This window comes from Contarinia nasturtii, unplaced genomic scaffold, assembly GCF_009176525.2.
Source record: "Contarinia nasturtii isolate CC-2019 unplaced genomic scaffold, AAFC_CNas_1.1 Cnas_scaffold_745, whole genome shotgun sequence".
NCBI lineage: Eukaryota > Metazoa > Arthropoda > Insecta > Diptera > Cecidomyiidae > Contarinia > Contarinia nasturtii.
In genome coordinates this window covers 132,886-146,230 of record NW_022198093.1, presented here as the reverse complement: position 1 = coordinate 146,230, position 13,345 = coordinate 132,886, and the positions used below count along the sequence as shown (strand labels likewise).

At 35.1% G+C, this 13,345-nt stretch overlaps 1 protein-coding gene across 2 annotated transcripts; it reads right to left on the bottom strand.

The window, feature by feature from the left end:
* Window positions 1–8,871: 8,871 nt before the first annotated feature.
* On the bottom strand, window positions 8,872–12,452 carry LOC116341694 (serine palmitoyltransferase 2). 2 transcript variants are annotated; one of them, XM_031768914.1, is made up of 6 exons: window positions 12,104–12,452; window positions 11,459–11,680; window positions 11,113–11,267; window positions 10,344–11,034; window positions 9,936–10,198; window positions 8,872–9,819 (listed from the first exon to the last, which is right to left on the bottom strand). In XM_031768914.1, exons 1-6 carry the CDS (start codon window positions 12,314–12,316, stop codon window positions 9,603–9,605), a joined length of 1,761 nt encoding a protein of 586 aa, XP_031624774.1. In that variant the 5' UTR covers window positions 12,317–12,452; the 3' UTR covers window positions 8,872–9,602. The 2 variants fall into 2 exon arrangements, with proteins under 2 accessions (XP_031624774.1, XP_031624775.1); XM_031768915.1 differs by having other exon boundaries at window positions 11,459–11,677.
* Window positions 12,453–13,345: the final 893 nt, after the last annotated feature.

Here is a 13,345-nt window from a genome sequence, read left to right as displayed (position 1 = left end):
TAAAAAACCTAATTGAAGATGCGGAACGAGAGCGAAAAAAGCATCACCAGTAGCAACATCATACAGATGAAAAAAGATTAGTAAAAAAAATATATGTAGAATCTCGATGATATTAGCAATGAAAGATAGAAGTAACGAGAGAAAGCGAGCAAAAAAAAACGATGTAAAAGAGACCGCACGCAAGATTTTCTCAACTATGTGCGCAGCACAGGGACAGCAAAAGTGTATCCCCCCGTCAACAACATTACACAAAACATTTGGCTCACACATTCTTGCTCATATGCAGCGGAGCTTCAATAACCAATTTTCAATGTATTGGTGAAGCGCCAGTTGCAGTGGTATTGGTGTATTAGTGCTGAAGTGTACTCAATATGTATGTGTGTGTGTCTGGAATTGTTCTATCGGAGCGTATGCGTTCTAATTTCTATTTTCTTTTATATTAAAAATGTAAAATGTATGCAAAAACAACAACAATAACGATAAAAGGAAACAAAAAAAGAATCCAAGCATATACATGAATATTTGAATTTTCCATAGTATTTATGCACAAACATGTACGAATGTATGGGCTCTTTTGCAACTCAGTTTCAAACACCGAATCTCCTTTCTTCACTTGTTTTATCGTGCCATTCTCTCTGTGTGTGCGTGACGCCGAACGGTGAACTGATAAAAGTTCATGTACAAATTCTCAATTTCACTAAAATCACAATTGTATGCTATGTGTGTATGTGAAATCGGCTAACAACAGCCAGTCTTCACCATGCAAACGTGTCTATGCACACAGGCCATCTCTATGCAATGCATAAATTGAAAATGGTTACTATATCCTGGTCGGGAACTATACATTGTGAATGAAAATGTACAATTTTCCATTTCACACAGACATTCAAAGATCGGCATAGAAGTGGATTTCGTGTTTAGTGTGTTTGCCGCATATTTCCCTTAACGTTATGCCTGTGTGCGTGCAACGTTATATTTTATGTTTTTTTTCTTCTCTTTTGTATGCTTCTTATTCCATTGCTCTCCTTCTATCGTTTGTCCCGCTCCTGAGCCTGTATGAATCTTCCACCCTCTGATTTTCACTTGTATTGACGCGTTCGTTTGCATGCATTCGCATCTATGCGTACACTAGTATGTGTGCGTGTGTGTGTTTGCATGAAATGAGTATAATTCTAGTGCTATATTTTCGTAAAAATTTCTGGGTCTTCTTCAGTATCCCAGACAAATCTCTGAATGAAGCACACAATTTTCGAACTCACAACCACACATCGTTCTTTCACACACAAACTGTTTTGTGTGCTGGTTTTTCTCGTCCGAACGTGAACACATCGAGAGAGAATATCAACATCGCACAGTTACTGTCGTCTGTTTGTGAACGACACACAGTAATACTGGCTGAACCGTCGAACAGCGCGATAGCGTAGCCTCGTTGGCAACGTTTTTCACTTGAATCGTTTAGTATTTAATCGACCCTTCTTGTTGTTGTTATGTGTTTCTTGCATGGGCGCTGTTCTATCCACTTTTCTCGTTTACTTAGTGTTTTTTCACTCAAAACTCGTAACATTTTTGTTATTTAAGTTTTGAAAGTTCATTCTTTATCTTTTTTTCCGCATTCTCTCATAATCTCATTATTTATATTGAAAAATTAAAATTAAAAAAAAAATAGATAAATCTTTTTTTTTATAATTTTCATTTTTGTTTTGAATAAATTTCTTATTTCACATTAGATAATTTAGTTTAGCGGTATTTTTTTCTGTCATTGTCATCCGAAAAACCAAATTTCACAAGAAAATAGTTTTGGAATGAAAAGAGAGAAGATGTCGTGAAAAGTCATTTTCGTTAATTAAATCATTTTGTATATATTTTGTGTGAATGTTTAAAATATTTTCCAAAGTGTTCTCAAAGTCGTGATGGAAATACATTTGAAAGTTTCACAACAGTTTTGTTCATGTCAACTCAATCAAGCATCCGAAAAATTGTTCTCATCCCCAGGACAACGGACGTCTTGTCAACCAGCGTCGGTAGTCTATGAAAAATGCCGAAAAATCAGATGATTCACATTCGTCACAATCAGGTGAGTACACATGTTTCTCTTCTCCTCAACTTATAAAATCGGCTTAAATTCCCATTAAAGTGTTTTGTAATATCATTTGAGATAAATTTGTTTGAATCCATTTCAGTAGCATTGAAGATTTTCCAAAATTTTATTTGCGTTCATTTGAAAATCTTGATTTTATTTCTTTTATGTTGAAATCTCCATAAATTGCAATGAATTCATCACATTTTGTGTAATAAATGAATAGTAAAAGATTATGTTCAAGCATTGAAGAATTGAATGCGAAGCCAACTGCTCCCTCCGCCTTGCCGGTTTTCACTCGATTAATTTTCGGTTTTTCTTTTTCAACGAATTTGCTTACACGCGAAAATTGAATGGCACCGCGAAATGTTTGTCATTTTCTTGTTTTTTTTTTCTTTTTCCGTTCGGTTTGTTTGCTTCGTTATACACTTGCATTATTATCGTCGTTCACACTTTTGTGGCGAAACCAACTAACACACTCACATTGAATCGCGTTGCGATAAATATTATAATAAAAAGAAAAACATTCATCAGACACACATTTCTGTTTACTTGTAGTTGAGTAAATATCCATAAATAATCTTCAAGTGTGTCTCAGTTGTGACTTTGTTCGTTTCGTCTCTGTTTTTTTTGAACATTCTATTCAATTTGATTCCGAAAATTTGCCCAACTTGTTGTTACCGCCAAATGTTCATCGTCGTTTATTCAACAAAAAGATATGCTCCCATCCATTTCGTTTCACATCTTTTGTTATGTTAACTCAATTTGACCCGAGACATTTTGCCATACTGAATTTGTCGTTTTCGTTGTCCATTTTATTCAAAATGTGCCGGTCTTCCTGTCTGTATTCACTGTTCCATGTTCATAGCGGAAGACAGAGCTTTTGATTAATGTAAAATAGTTTTTGCTCGTGTGTCTTGAGACAACAACAATAACAAAGGGCATAAAATGAAGCAAAAAGAAAATCAACAACAACTCCATATCAAATGGTACCAACGACAGAGAAACCAAATGAAAACGAGATATATGTATAAGCTACATATGAGCATGAAAAGTAAACTGAGAAAAGATGAAGGGGAATTGAGAAAATCGAGAATGAAAGAGAAAGAGCAAAATTGGTCTTCTACACCATCCGTATCCAAATCGACGAAAAGTTGTTGTTGATCATTGATAAAAATTGAATATTGGCATGATTTCGTTTCATGGCCTTATCCGGCCCCTTTTCTGTTCTAAATCACTCTGCGCACCGAACATGTTGTGCCGAGAAGGAAAGAAAAAGACGAAGGAGCAATGGTGCGGGAGAGAGAAATGGAGCTCATATAAAACCAAATAAACAAAAAAAAAATCCTTATGATTGATTTATTTGCCGTTTTCCATTTGCCAATCCACCAAATCAGATTTTGTGCACGCCAGCACAAAATCTATCCACAGAAAGAGAATTTCGATTTGGGAAAATGCGATTTTGTGTAAAGCATACATATATGTGCACACAAACGATTCAACAAACGATGATGATGTCGTACAAACATACAATGAGCAAAACGAATTACTGAAACGATATGCCGTTAGTGTATAATATAGTATATATATATTTTTTATTCTGGTTGTGAGAGCGCGCGCGGCTGCCTATCGTTAAGAATAAAGAGCAGTCGTCATCGTTGAAATCGCTGCTGTTAGAACTTCAAGCGAAAATGTTTTGGGCATGCAACGAAATTTAATATAAAATCAAGATGTTGTTCATTTGTTCTTTTCTATATTTATTTTCGCTTGTTTGCGCGTGAAGTTCTTGCAACTTTTTTGCTACTGCTCAGCTATATATGTGTGTGTGTTCACCCCTTTTTTCTGCTGTCCTTCCGTGACGTTTTTCTTTCTCTCTCTTCTATTGCGCGCTCTAGTCAAAAAATTTAAAAAAGTTTTCTTGTTAGTGGTTTTCATAATAAATAACGAATAACATTCCAAGCACGCACTCATGCTTCTCTACCATCACAGAAATAAATTTTGCTTAAACCAGAGAGAAAAAAAAGAAGAGAGAAGCATCGACAAAGAAATCAAGCTGTGAACGAGATAAAAATGGTATCCCCCGAAAAAAAAAAAATGTAAACCAAAAATGAAAAGAAAGAAAGGAAGAGGAAAAAAACGCACAAAATACAAATCGGGACGCGTGTTCACCCTGTCTACTTTCAACTTAAATTTGGTGCAAAAGTTTGTGCTTTTTGCACATTTTTATCGTTTTGCTTTTGTGAATGTAGCAAAAGCAGCAGCGCTCGTTCGTTAAGTTTGTTTCATCGAATAGCAGCACACCAAATGAAACGACAACTTTTCTCACTCGCTCATTCCATTTCTCAAACTCCGCTTTTTTTCTCATCCAACCAGTCGTAGATAAAACAATTTTGGGAATTTTACTTGTAGGTTTTTTTTTCTTTCATTTTTTTTTGTATGTGTGCCGTACTTAAAACGACTGAAAGAAGACTCTGTGATCCTTCTGCATAAAACGTGTATCCATCTGACATAACATTCAACTTTTGAGCTTGGCTTTTCTATTCGTACGTTTTTCGTTCATTTATTTATCCGAGATATGCTCTCTCTCTCTCTCTCTCTCTCTCCGTGTGTATTCTGTTTCGAGGTTGATTAATTTAATCTTGGATTTTGCCGTCTGCTCTCATACATATATTTGAACGTTTGGTTTCTTTTTCTTGACTCGACTTCAAGATTTTCCAGCCGAAACGTGCACGCAAGAGAATCAGAGAGAAAGCGAGAAGGTTTCGGTTTTCATAAGTGCTCGATGCCTTTGCCATTTGTTGGTTATCATTTTCAAAGCCGTGTTATCGTGCACTGCAATAAAATACAAATGTTTCCTTCAGTTGTAATTGTTTCTCTTTTTCCCTTCATTTCATTTTAATGTTCTTACATTAACATATTCTCTTTTTTGTTGTTCGGTTCGGTTTCGTTCATCTTGAGCTTTTCCGCTACAGTTCATCTCGACGAGAAACAATTGGTGGGAGGGAGTTAGGCAGAGAGGGATAGAATAAAAAGAGAATGAAATCTACTTGCGAAGATATTTTATTTTTTGCAGAAACGGCAACAATGATAATAATTTGTTGTTGAATAAATAAAGTGATATGCGGGCTTGTGTATGTTGTCTGCTACAGTGTAGTCTTCAGCATTCAGTTATTTAAACATAACTGCAAATGTTTCTGCTGTATGTGTGTCGTTGCTGCTCTCTGGCGCTTCTTTTATACATTGAATGAACAAATATTTGTCTATCACTCAGTTTGCGGATTCGAAGACGAGCTCACGAATAGCGTCGGCCGCATATACATACATATGAAATACTTTAAATTTAACATACATATGAATGGTATACAAATACAGTACACACAATGAGACATACATACATTTTGCACAGACAACAATATTAATCCAAACTCACTTACAGAAGCCTCGCGCACATCATTCCAACTGAGTACCAAATTCTCTTTCTGCATTTTTATCTGCTGTGAAAGCACATAGTTTGAAATTCATTCCACTTGTGGTAATATTTGTTTATTAGGTTTTTCATTTGATTTGATTTTTTGCGTTTTATTTTCATTCGCGCATTCTTTTTTTCTTCTTTTTTGCAAGAGAATTATGCGTCAAAAGTATTTTTGTTTTCTTTTCTACATTTTTTATATGCTATATGCTATAACTAAATCAAACACACTCATAATATGATGTTGGCAATCATTTTAATAAAATTGAAAAAAACGTCGACGGAGCGAGAATGAAAGAAAAAAAACCATTTGGATTGAATTGAATCACATTCAAAGTAAAAGTTTTTTTTTCACTGTGACTCAAAAGGGTTATCAGCACAAATGAATGATTAACTTTAACATTCATTGATCTCTGGACTTTTTTCTTTGTGGTGTGTGACATAATCCATTTATTAGTATACGAAAATTGATGATATTCATGCACCCATGTCACGACAAAAAGTAAAAGCAAAAAAAATTGGAAGCTACATCCGACACAGGATAACATAAAAAAAAACCACAATACTGAAGAGTTTTTTTGGAACAGTTTTGCTGGCACACTGTTCATATGCGTGTTGAGTTTCAGGTAACGGAAATTGTTTCAGTGTGTGTTATAGTGGTTGGCAATAGTGCGGTACATACAAAAATAAGGATGAAACCGAACACACAAATAAAATTTGCACTGCAAAAGTTTTACATAACTCAATTTAATTAAAAGTCATTTAATTTGCCATTTGCATAATCCACTTTCGCATTTCATTGAACGGGATGTGGTGAATTGTGTGCAGTTATTTTTCTCATTCTCACTTGTTCTCTCTATCTCTCAACCAAAATACACAATTTTTATACATGCAGAACAGACATGTATGAAAATACAAAAACACCAAAATTCGCACATGCACCATCCATTTTGTTTTTGAGTTTGGCCGAGGTGGTGTACATTTTAATACAGCTTTGCCATTTTCTGTTTTAAACAACATTTATTTATGCTAATTTAACATTAAGGTTCTTTGTCTTTGGCATTTCAATAAAATTAAATACACAAGTTATTTACGCATTAAATTTACTTAAACTATTAAAATACTGAATAAACCACATAATGAACGAAAAATTTCACATGAAATTGTTCTCCGACGCTGTGGGCTAGGCCATTTGTAGCGCGCATATATTGCCCACATAATTGTATCTTTTTCAGATGCATATATATTGGTAATGATCACAAGCCGCCACTAACTCACAAATGCCGAATTCATAATAGCGAAGAAAACTGAAGGCAAAAATTTCATTTTCAAACTTTGGCATAACTTATTTGCCAACAACATTTTTTTTCTCCTCCGGCAGCATACAACTTTTCAACAATTTTACGCTGAAAAAAAATAAATGGGAAAATAAAGTCAGAAATTGCCATATTTAACCTAAACGTCAACCACAAATGTTATCGCAAGTTGCTGCTTGAACAAAGTTAGACTATTGATCTCGTTGCTGCTGTAAATTTCGCGTTACACCAGAAAAAAAAACTCGTAATTAAAAATCGATTGAACAAAAAGCATACACATATTTCATCACCATTCGATGGCGTCGAATAGCCGATAAACGCGATTTTGAACAGACAAAATAGTGTAGAAACTTCGGTAGCACACCAACCTACTCCACCCAATATCAATGCTCCCTAACTACTATCAGGTAGAAATAAAAGGCTTTCACTCCACTCTATACAATGCGCAATGTTTCTGTCAAAAAAAAAAAAATTGTTCGTCGTTAGTGCAACGATCAACTGCAAATTATTTTCGAATTTATTTCGATACCGAGTACTTCATATCACAATTTTGTTTCATTGTCATTGGCTCTCACACTCTCCCTCTCACTATTTCTCTCTATCGATTAATGATCTGTCAGCCATCCTGAGTAACATTTCATTTGAACAGCAACCACAGAAATCAGCAGAAAAAAAATACATTGCAATGATGACGATGAAAAAGCGAAGATTGAAAAAAAATGAGGACAGCAAAAGTTTTTGAGTAAAAAAAAGTGCGGAAATTACAGTTTTTATCAATTTTACATCAAAAATTTTCCACAGATTTCACCTCATATATGAAGTGGAGCCAATGATGACACTGACTCGTTCTTATATTCTATTTTCTCGTTCTTTCGTTCCTTTTTCTATCTATTGGGCAAACGGTTGCACTATTGCTGGTTTATCAGCAGCAAACGACAAACACCATATCGATTATTATCAAAATTGAATAGATTTCAAAAGCGCACACCAAATCGAGATTGTAACGCTTCCATCGGTTATTATACACGTACTATACGTGTTTTACAAGTGACCGAGTACAATTTGAAATGTCGAAGCCAGTGATATTTGCTCAACGGTGCTTTTCAATAGATATAATTAAAAAAAGAGTCGTTTGGAGCATAGTTGCTGTGTAACATCTGCAATATATAACGTCCGGGTCTGTGTTTGTATGCCCAGGCACAAGGCAAAAAGTGTCGAAAGTCACCAACTTGCAAATTGTTCATAGCCCATCTCTATAAATTCTATACGTTCGATATGCACATAAAGTGTCATGACAACCATACCGTGGTTGCATGCAAAAGTTTTGCCTCATTTGATGAAAAACCGAAGCTATATTTCACTGCGATGTGACCAAGTTTGTTTGAAAATGCACTGATGGAACTTTTGTCAATGCGACTCTTTTTCGTATCCGACAAATTGTTGTTGTAGTATTTTAATTTCGTTCGTCAATCGATTTTATGGCTTGATTATCATTCCAAACTATTTATTTTCTTATCCACCAACACCCCTCTGTATTTCTCGCCTGCGTGCAAAAACTCGAGTCGAGCAGATCTGCACATCACGAATAAAAAAAAAACGATAGTGCTTGTCAGGCTTATGTGTGTATGTGTATGTGCGTGTTTCTTGTCTGCAAGTGAAGGAATTCCATTTAAAGTAAGTTTCAAGAATTTCGATTACACTACGAGTTTCATATATCTCAAAATTGATGTTTTATTTTCTCGATGCCGGATGCAAACTCTTAAGCTGAATGACGCACACGCTTCAAACGAGAACAAGGCAATATTCGAACGCAAAATGAGTTCATCAAAAAGGAATTTGTGTCAGAATTTTATGGATGAAACGAGAGTGACTTTAACATTACTTTCTGATTGAAGGGGATGAAAATTAGTTTTTTATCCCACCTGAAAAACTAAATTCTCCTTATACTGGAATAGTATCGAAAATAAATGACCTAAAATAGGGAATGAATGAGAATGAGACATCGAATGTTGGTATATTGGTATAACATGTAAGCGTGGACTTTATTTTAAATTAAATGATTACTACAGGTATAATATGTCTTTACAGTACAAGAGAAAAGAAAAAAATAATTGAGAACACGTGATGATGCTTTTATGCATATGCCTAACAATTGTTTTGAGAGGGTAATTGTTGTTGATATTCATTCATATAATAAACGTAGCTAAAAAATGTTATGACTAATAAAAGAAATCTAAGAGGTTTTCGGTTTCAACTGGACAGAATGTTTTCAACAATAATATATTCTTATATTGTTCACACAATTTAAAATATTAAATCTTAAGTCGCTTATTCACGATAATATAGTATTTATTTGGATTTCCTGGTTTTTTCTTTCGTTCTGAATACTGTTTTGACACTTTTATGGCTGTGATATGCTAAATACCCTTGAATTATATATATATGCAGCGTTTTCTATCCTGCGTTTGAAAACAAAAAAAAAAGCCAACTACACAAAGCAAATACCTCTAAACTCTAAATGTATAACAGCTAAGACAATATTTTTTTTGTTTTTCATTGTTGATTCATTGTGAACCACTTCGATGTGAAAAATCAATTTTTCTCATCCATCGTTGCAAGTACGATTTTAAAACTGGCTCTAATTGATTTCAAAATGTTTGTGCATGCGTATTGCATGGTATTTGTGTGTTAAAAATTTATTTTGTTTGTGTGCTTTATGAATTAATCGACAGATATTTATTCAATATACAATTTGGCCAAACTCTTTTGGTTTTCTTGAATACTTAAGTCCAAGTTTTCCGGCGACATCATCAATTATTTCCAATGCATGATCGAGTTGCTCTTTTGTGTGTGCAGCCGATAGACAGAATCGGATTCGACCGGCCATGATTGGTGTTGCCGGGAATCCAACACCGACTGCAGCAATTTTTCGATCCAAAAGTTCACGTACTACAGCACTGCAACACAAAAATAAAAAGATCGCAAACAATTAAACGATAAAGGTCATTGCAATTTTTTCTATTATTAAACTATAATGTGACATTCACACACACACATGCACAAAAACACTTACGCTATTTTTGAAAATAAATAAACCATCATTGGCACAACGGGTGAATTATCGTGACCAATGGTAATAACGCCCATTTGTGCTAATCGCCTACGGAAATAGACTGTGTTCCTTGCCAATTGCTGGATACGTCGTTTACCCTCATCCGTACCATCCAGACCCATGATTATTCGCATCGATGAAATGATTTGTTGAGCAACTGGCGGCGACATGCTGCTCGCATAACAATGAGCATGACTATGCACTCGCAAATGGTTTATGAGTTTCTAAAAAAAAACAGAAAATCCGACAAAAGAAGAAATGGAATGAAATAACAAAAAGCAAAACTAATCCGAAAAAAATCGAATCAAAATTCAATACCATGACAAAACCAAAGCAATTTCACTTTTGTGTATCTATAAAATAAATTACCTTTGACCCAGCTATATATCCGCCGGCCGAACCAAAACTCTTTGTGAATGTTCCCATTAGAATATCAACGTCATGCGGATCAACTTTGTAGAAATCGACAATGCCAACACCATTCACACCCATTGCTCCAATGCTGTGCGCTTCGTCCAAGAATATGTACGCTTTGTATTTCTTTTTCAATGCAATCACTTCGGGCAATTTGACAATTGAACCCTCCATACTGAACACACCTTCGACCACAATCAGTATTTTCTTCCATGGCAATCTAGTTTTTGGTTGGCCACTAACAATCGCATTTCGTAGTACACGCTCCAAGTCATGCATATCATTGTGTCGAAACACTTTGATCGCAGCACCCGATAATCTTAAGCCTAAAATAATGGAAGCATGGTTTTTTTCATCGCTTACAACCAAACAACCGGGCGACAACAATGCTGGGATGTTCAGTGAATTTGTTCCAAAACCCATGCCAAATGTGATTGCATCATCGACACCAAGGTAACGTGCCGTCAATTCTTCCAATTCGGTGTGCAATGGCATCGAGCCAAGTTCACTGCGTGTACTACATGTAGCCAAACCATATTTACGAATCGTATCAATTGAATTGTCAGCACACGGACCTGAATTCGATGCAAAACCCAAATAATTGTACGAACCCAAATTCAAGCATTCGGTTTCCGTGCCGGTAAATCTAAAGTGACACAGGAAAAACGTAAGTTATGTTTTTATTTTTCCACCATATTTTGCATATTCAAATAGTTTCACTTACTCGAATGTCCAACATTTATCCTTGGTAATGCGGTCTTTCAATGTTACAACGTCACCGGGCACACTGCAAATCGGCCGATTGAAACAATCACGAAGTCGACGATAAACATATCGCAAGTAAAACTGCTCGAAGCTGTCATACAATGGAGCATAACCCTGATATAAAGAAGAAAAAACCGAACAAATAAAATAAAAACACATAAATACCGACGGCAATTTAGATAAAGAAGGTGAGATAGAGAAAATAACTGTGAAAATTTGTGAATAAAAACAAATTCGACGTACATACAAAGAAGCCGTCGGTATAACGTATTGAGTCATACCCGTACAGCATTGATATGACTCACCTCTCGATTACGTTCAGTTGCTACTTTTGGTGCAAATAGAAGTTGATTTAAAAATCCCAAAACAATCAGAAAATAAAAACCCAAATATGTTAAACATGCTGCCAACATCGGAATTGGTTCAAATGATTCCTTCGGTTTGTCATGTTTATGGGCCGATGATAATGTTGAATCTGGCTTCTGATTATCTTTAACGCCATTCGTGACAATTTTCCCATTTGCCTGCTTGGATGTGAAACAGTGAAAATTAATAACAAAAAAAATTGATGTCCTGTTTTTTATGTCTTCAAAATGCCATTAAAACGCATTGAAAAATCGCATTTTAACTGTGTTAATAAAGGGAAATCAACATTATTTCAGCATAATAAAACACACAATGAAACAGAGGGAACACGAAAAAAAAATCGATAAAAAAATCACAAACACCGACAATCAACAGTATTTAATTTGATGAGTTTCCAACTTTTTATTCATCGCGCACATAAAAATTTAACACAAAAATTAATTGGCATTCAAAAACGAAATCAAAATGATTATGCTCGTTTTTCGTGTATTCGATTATGTTGAATTGTCATGTCACTTGTTTTTTTTACACTCATCGTGTGTAAAAATTAGCATAGATGAAATAACACCATTACAAATACATACCACGTCAGAATTCGATTGATGTGTACTTTTGCGGCCGCTGCTGTTATTGTCAGTTCTCAGTGTGCCTTTATTTAATTGCGATGATTGCTTCGCTAAACCATTTTGATGATAGAGTGGACGATGTAATTGTGATTTTAAATCACTTTCGTATGAAAAAATGTGATTCAAATTGTCAGCAGGTTCACAAAATCGGATTTCTTCTTGGCTCGGCATTTTTTCTCTCGACGATAATACACACCAACAAAATTTCTGACTGGCTGTTACACACACCGCACTGCTTGGACTGCGGGCAAAAATGTAAAAAGGAACTGTTCACGGTATCTCTCAACCGAAGTTTGACACAACTGCTGTCTAAACTCGTTTTTTTTTCACATGAATATGTCATACGATTCAGTGCTGCCAACTGCGCAGCATTGAATTATGCGCAGCAAATTGAGTACGAACTACTGTGCCAAGCCAATGGCAATAAAAGAGAGAATCGGCAAGCGAGAAATATGTATATGTGTGTACGTACATGCGTATGTGCGAAATTGCGGAGAACAAGAGAACATTGCGGCATTCGCACACAATTGCGGATGGGCGAATGTGTGACAAAGACCTTTAATACCACAAAAACACACATTTTTTTCTCTCTTTTATGGTATTCGATAACAATTCGTTTGAGAGGAATTTCATAAAATAATTATTTGATACCGTTGCAAAAATGAGAAAATCCGGTTTTTTAGCCCAGCTTACATTTTATCTATGCTCTATTCAATTATGTCGTTTTACTGATCGCTTATAGAAGATTTAATGGAAAAACTATTTAAAAAGATTCACTAACAGCGTTAGTCTAACACAACATACCAAACATATGAGAAATTGGCAGTTAGAACGAAAAAGAGAGGGATATTACATTTCATTTTATACATTAAATATGTTTTGAATATGAAAATGTTAACAACATTTTTCATTAAATTTGTTGAATGGCGTTTCGGAAGGGAAAAAAAATCTGGGAGCATAAAATATTTTCACTCAGTCTGATTAGACTTGTGTGCAGTCAACGACAGCATCGTGGTCGTCGTCGTCGACAACTACGGAATGTATTTACATGGTGAATGGAATCAAAGATTTAGCTTCTACTATTTACATGTATCACTGGCACGAATAATTCTCATTTTGATTATCCATTCATATGGGTCTCTCTTTCTCTTTCTCTTTCATCATTATCTATGCTTGGCATGTACATGAAAACGTAGCAAA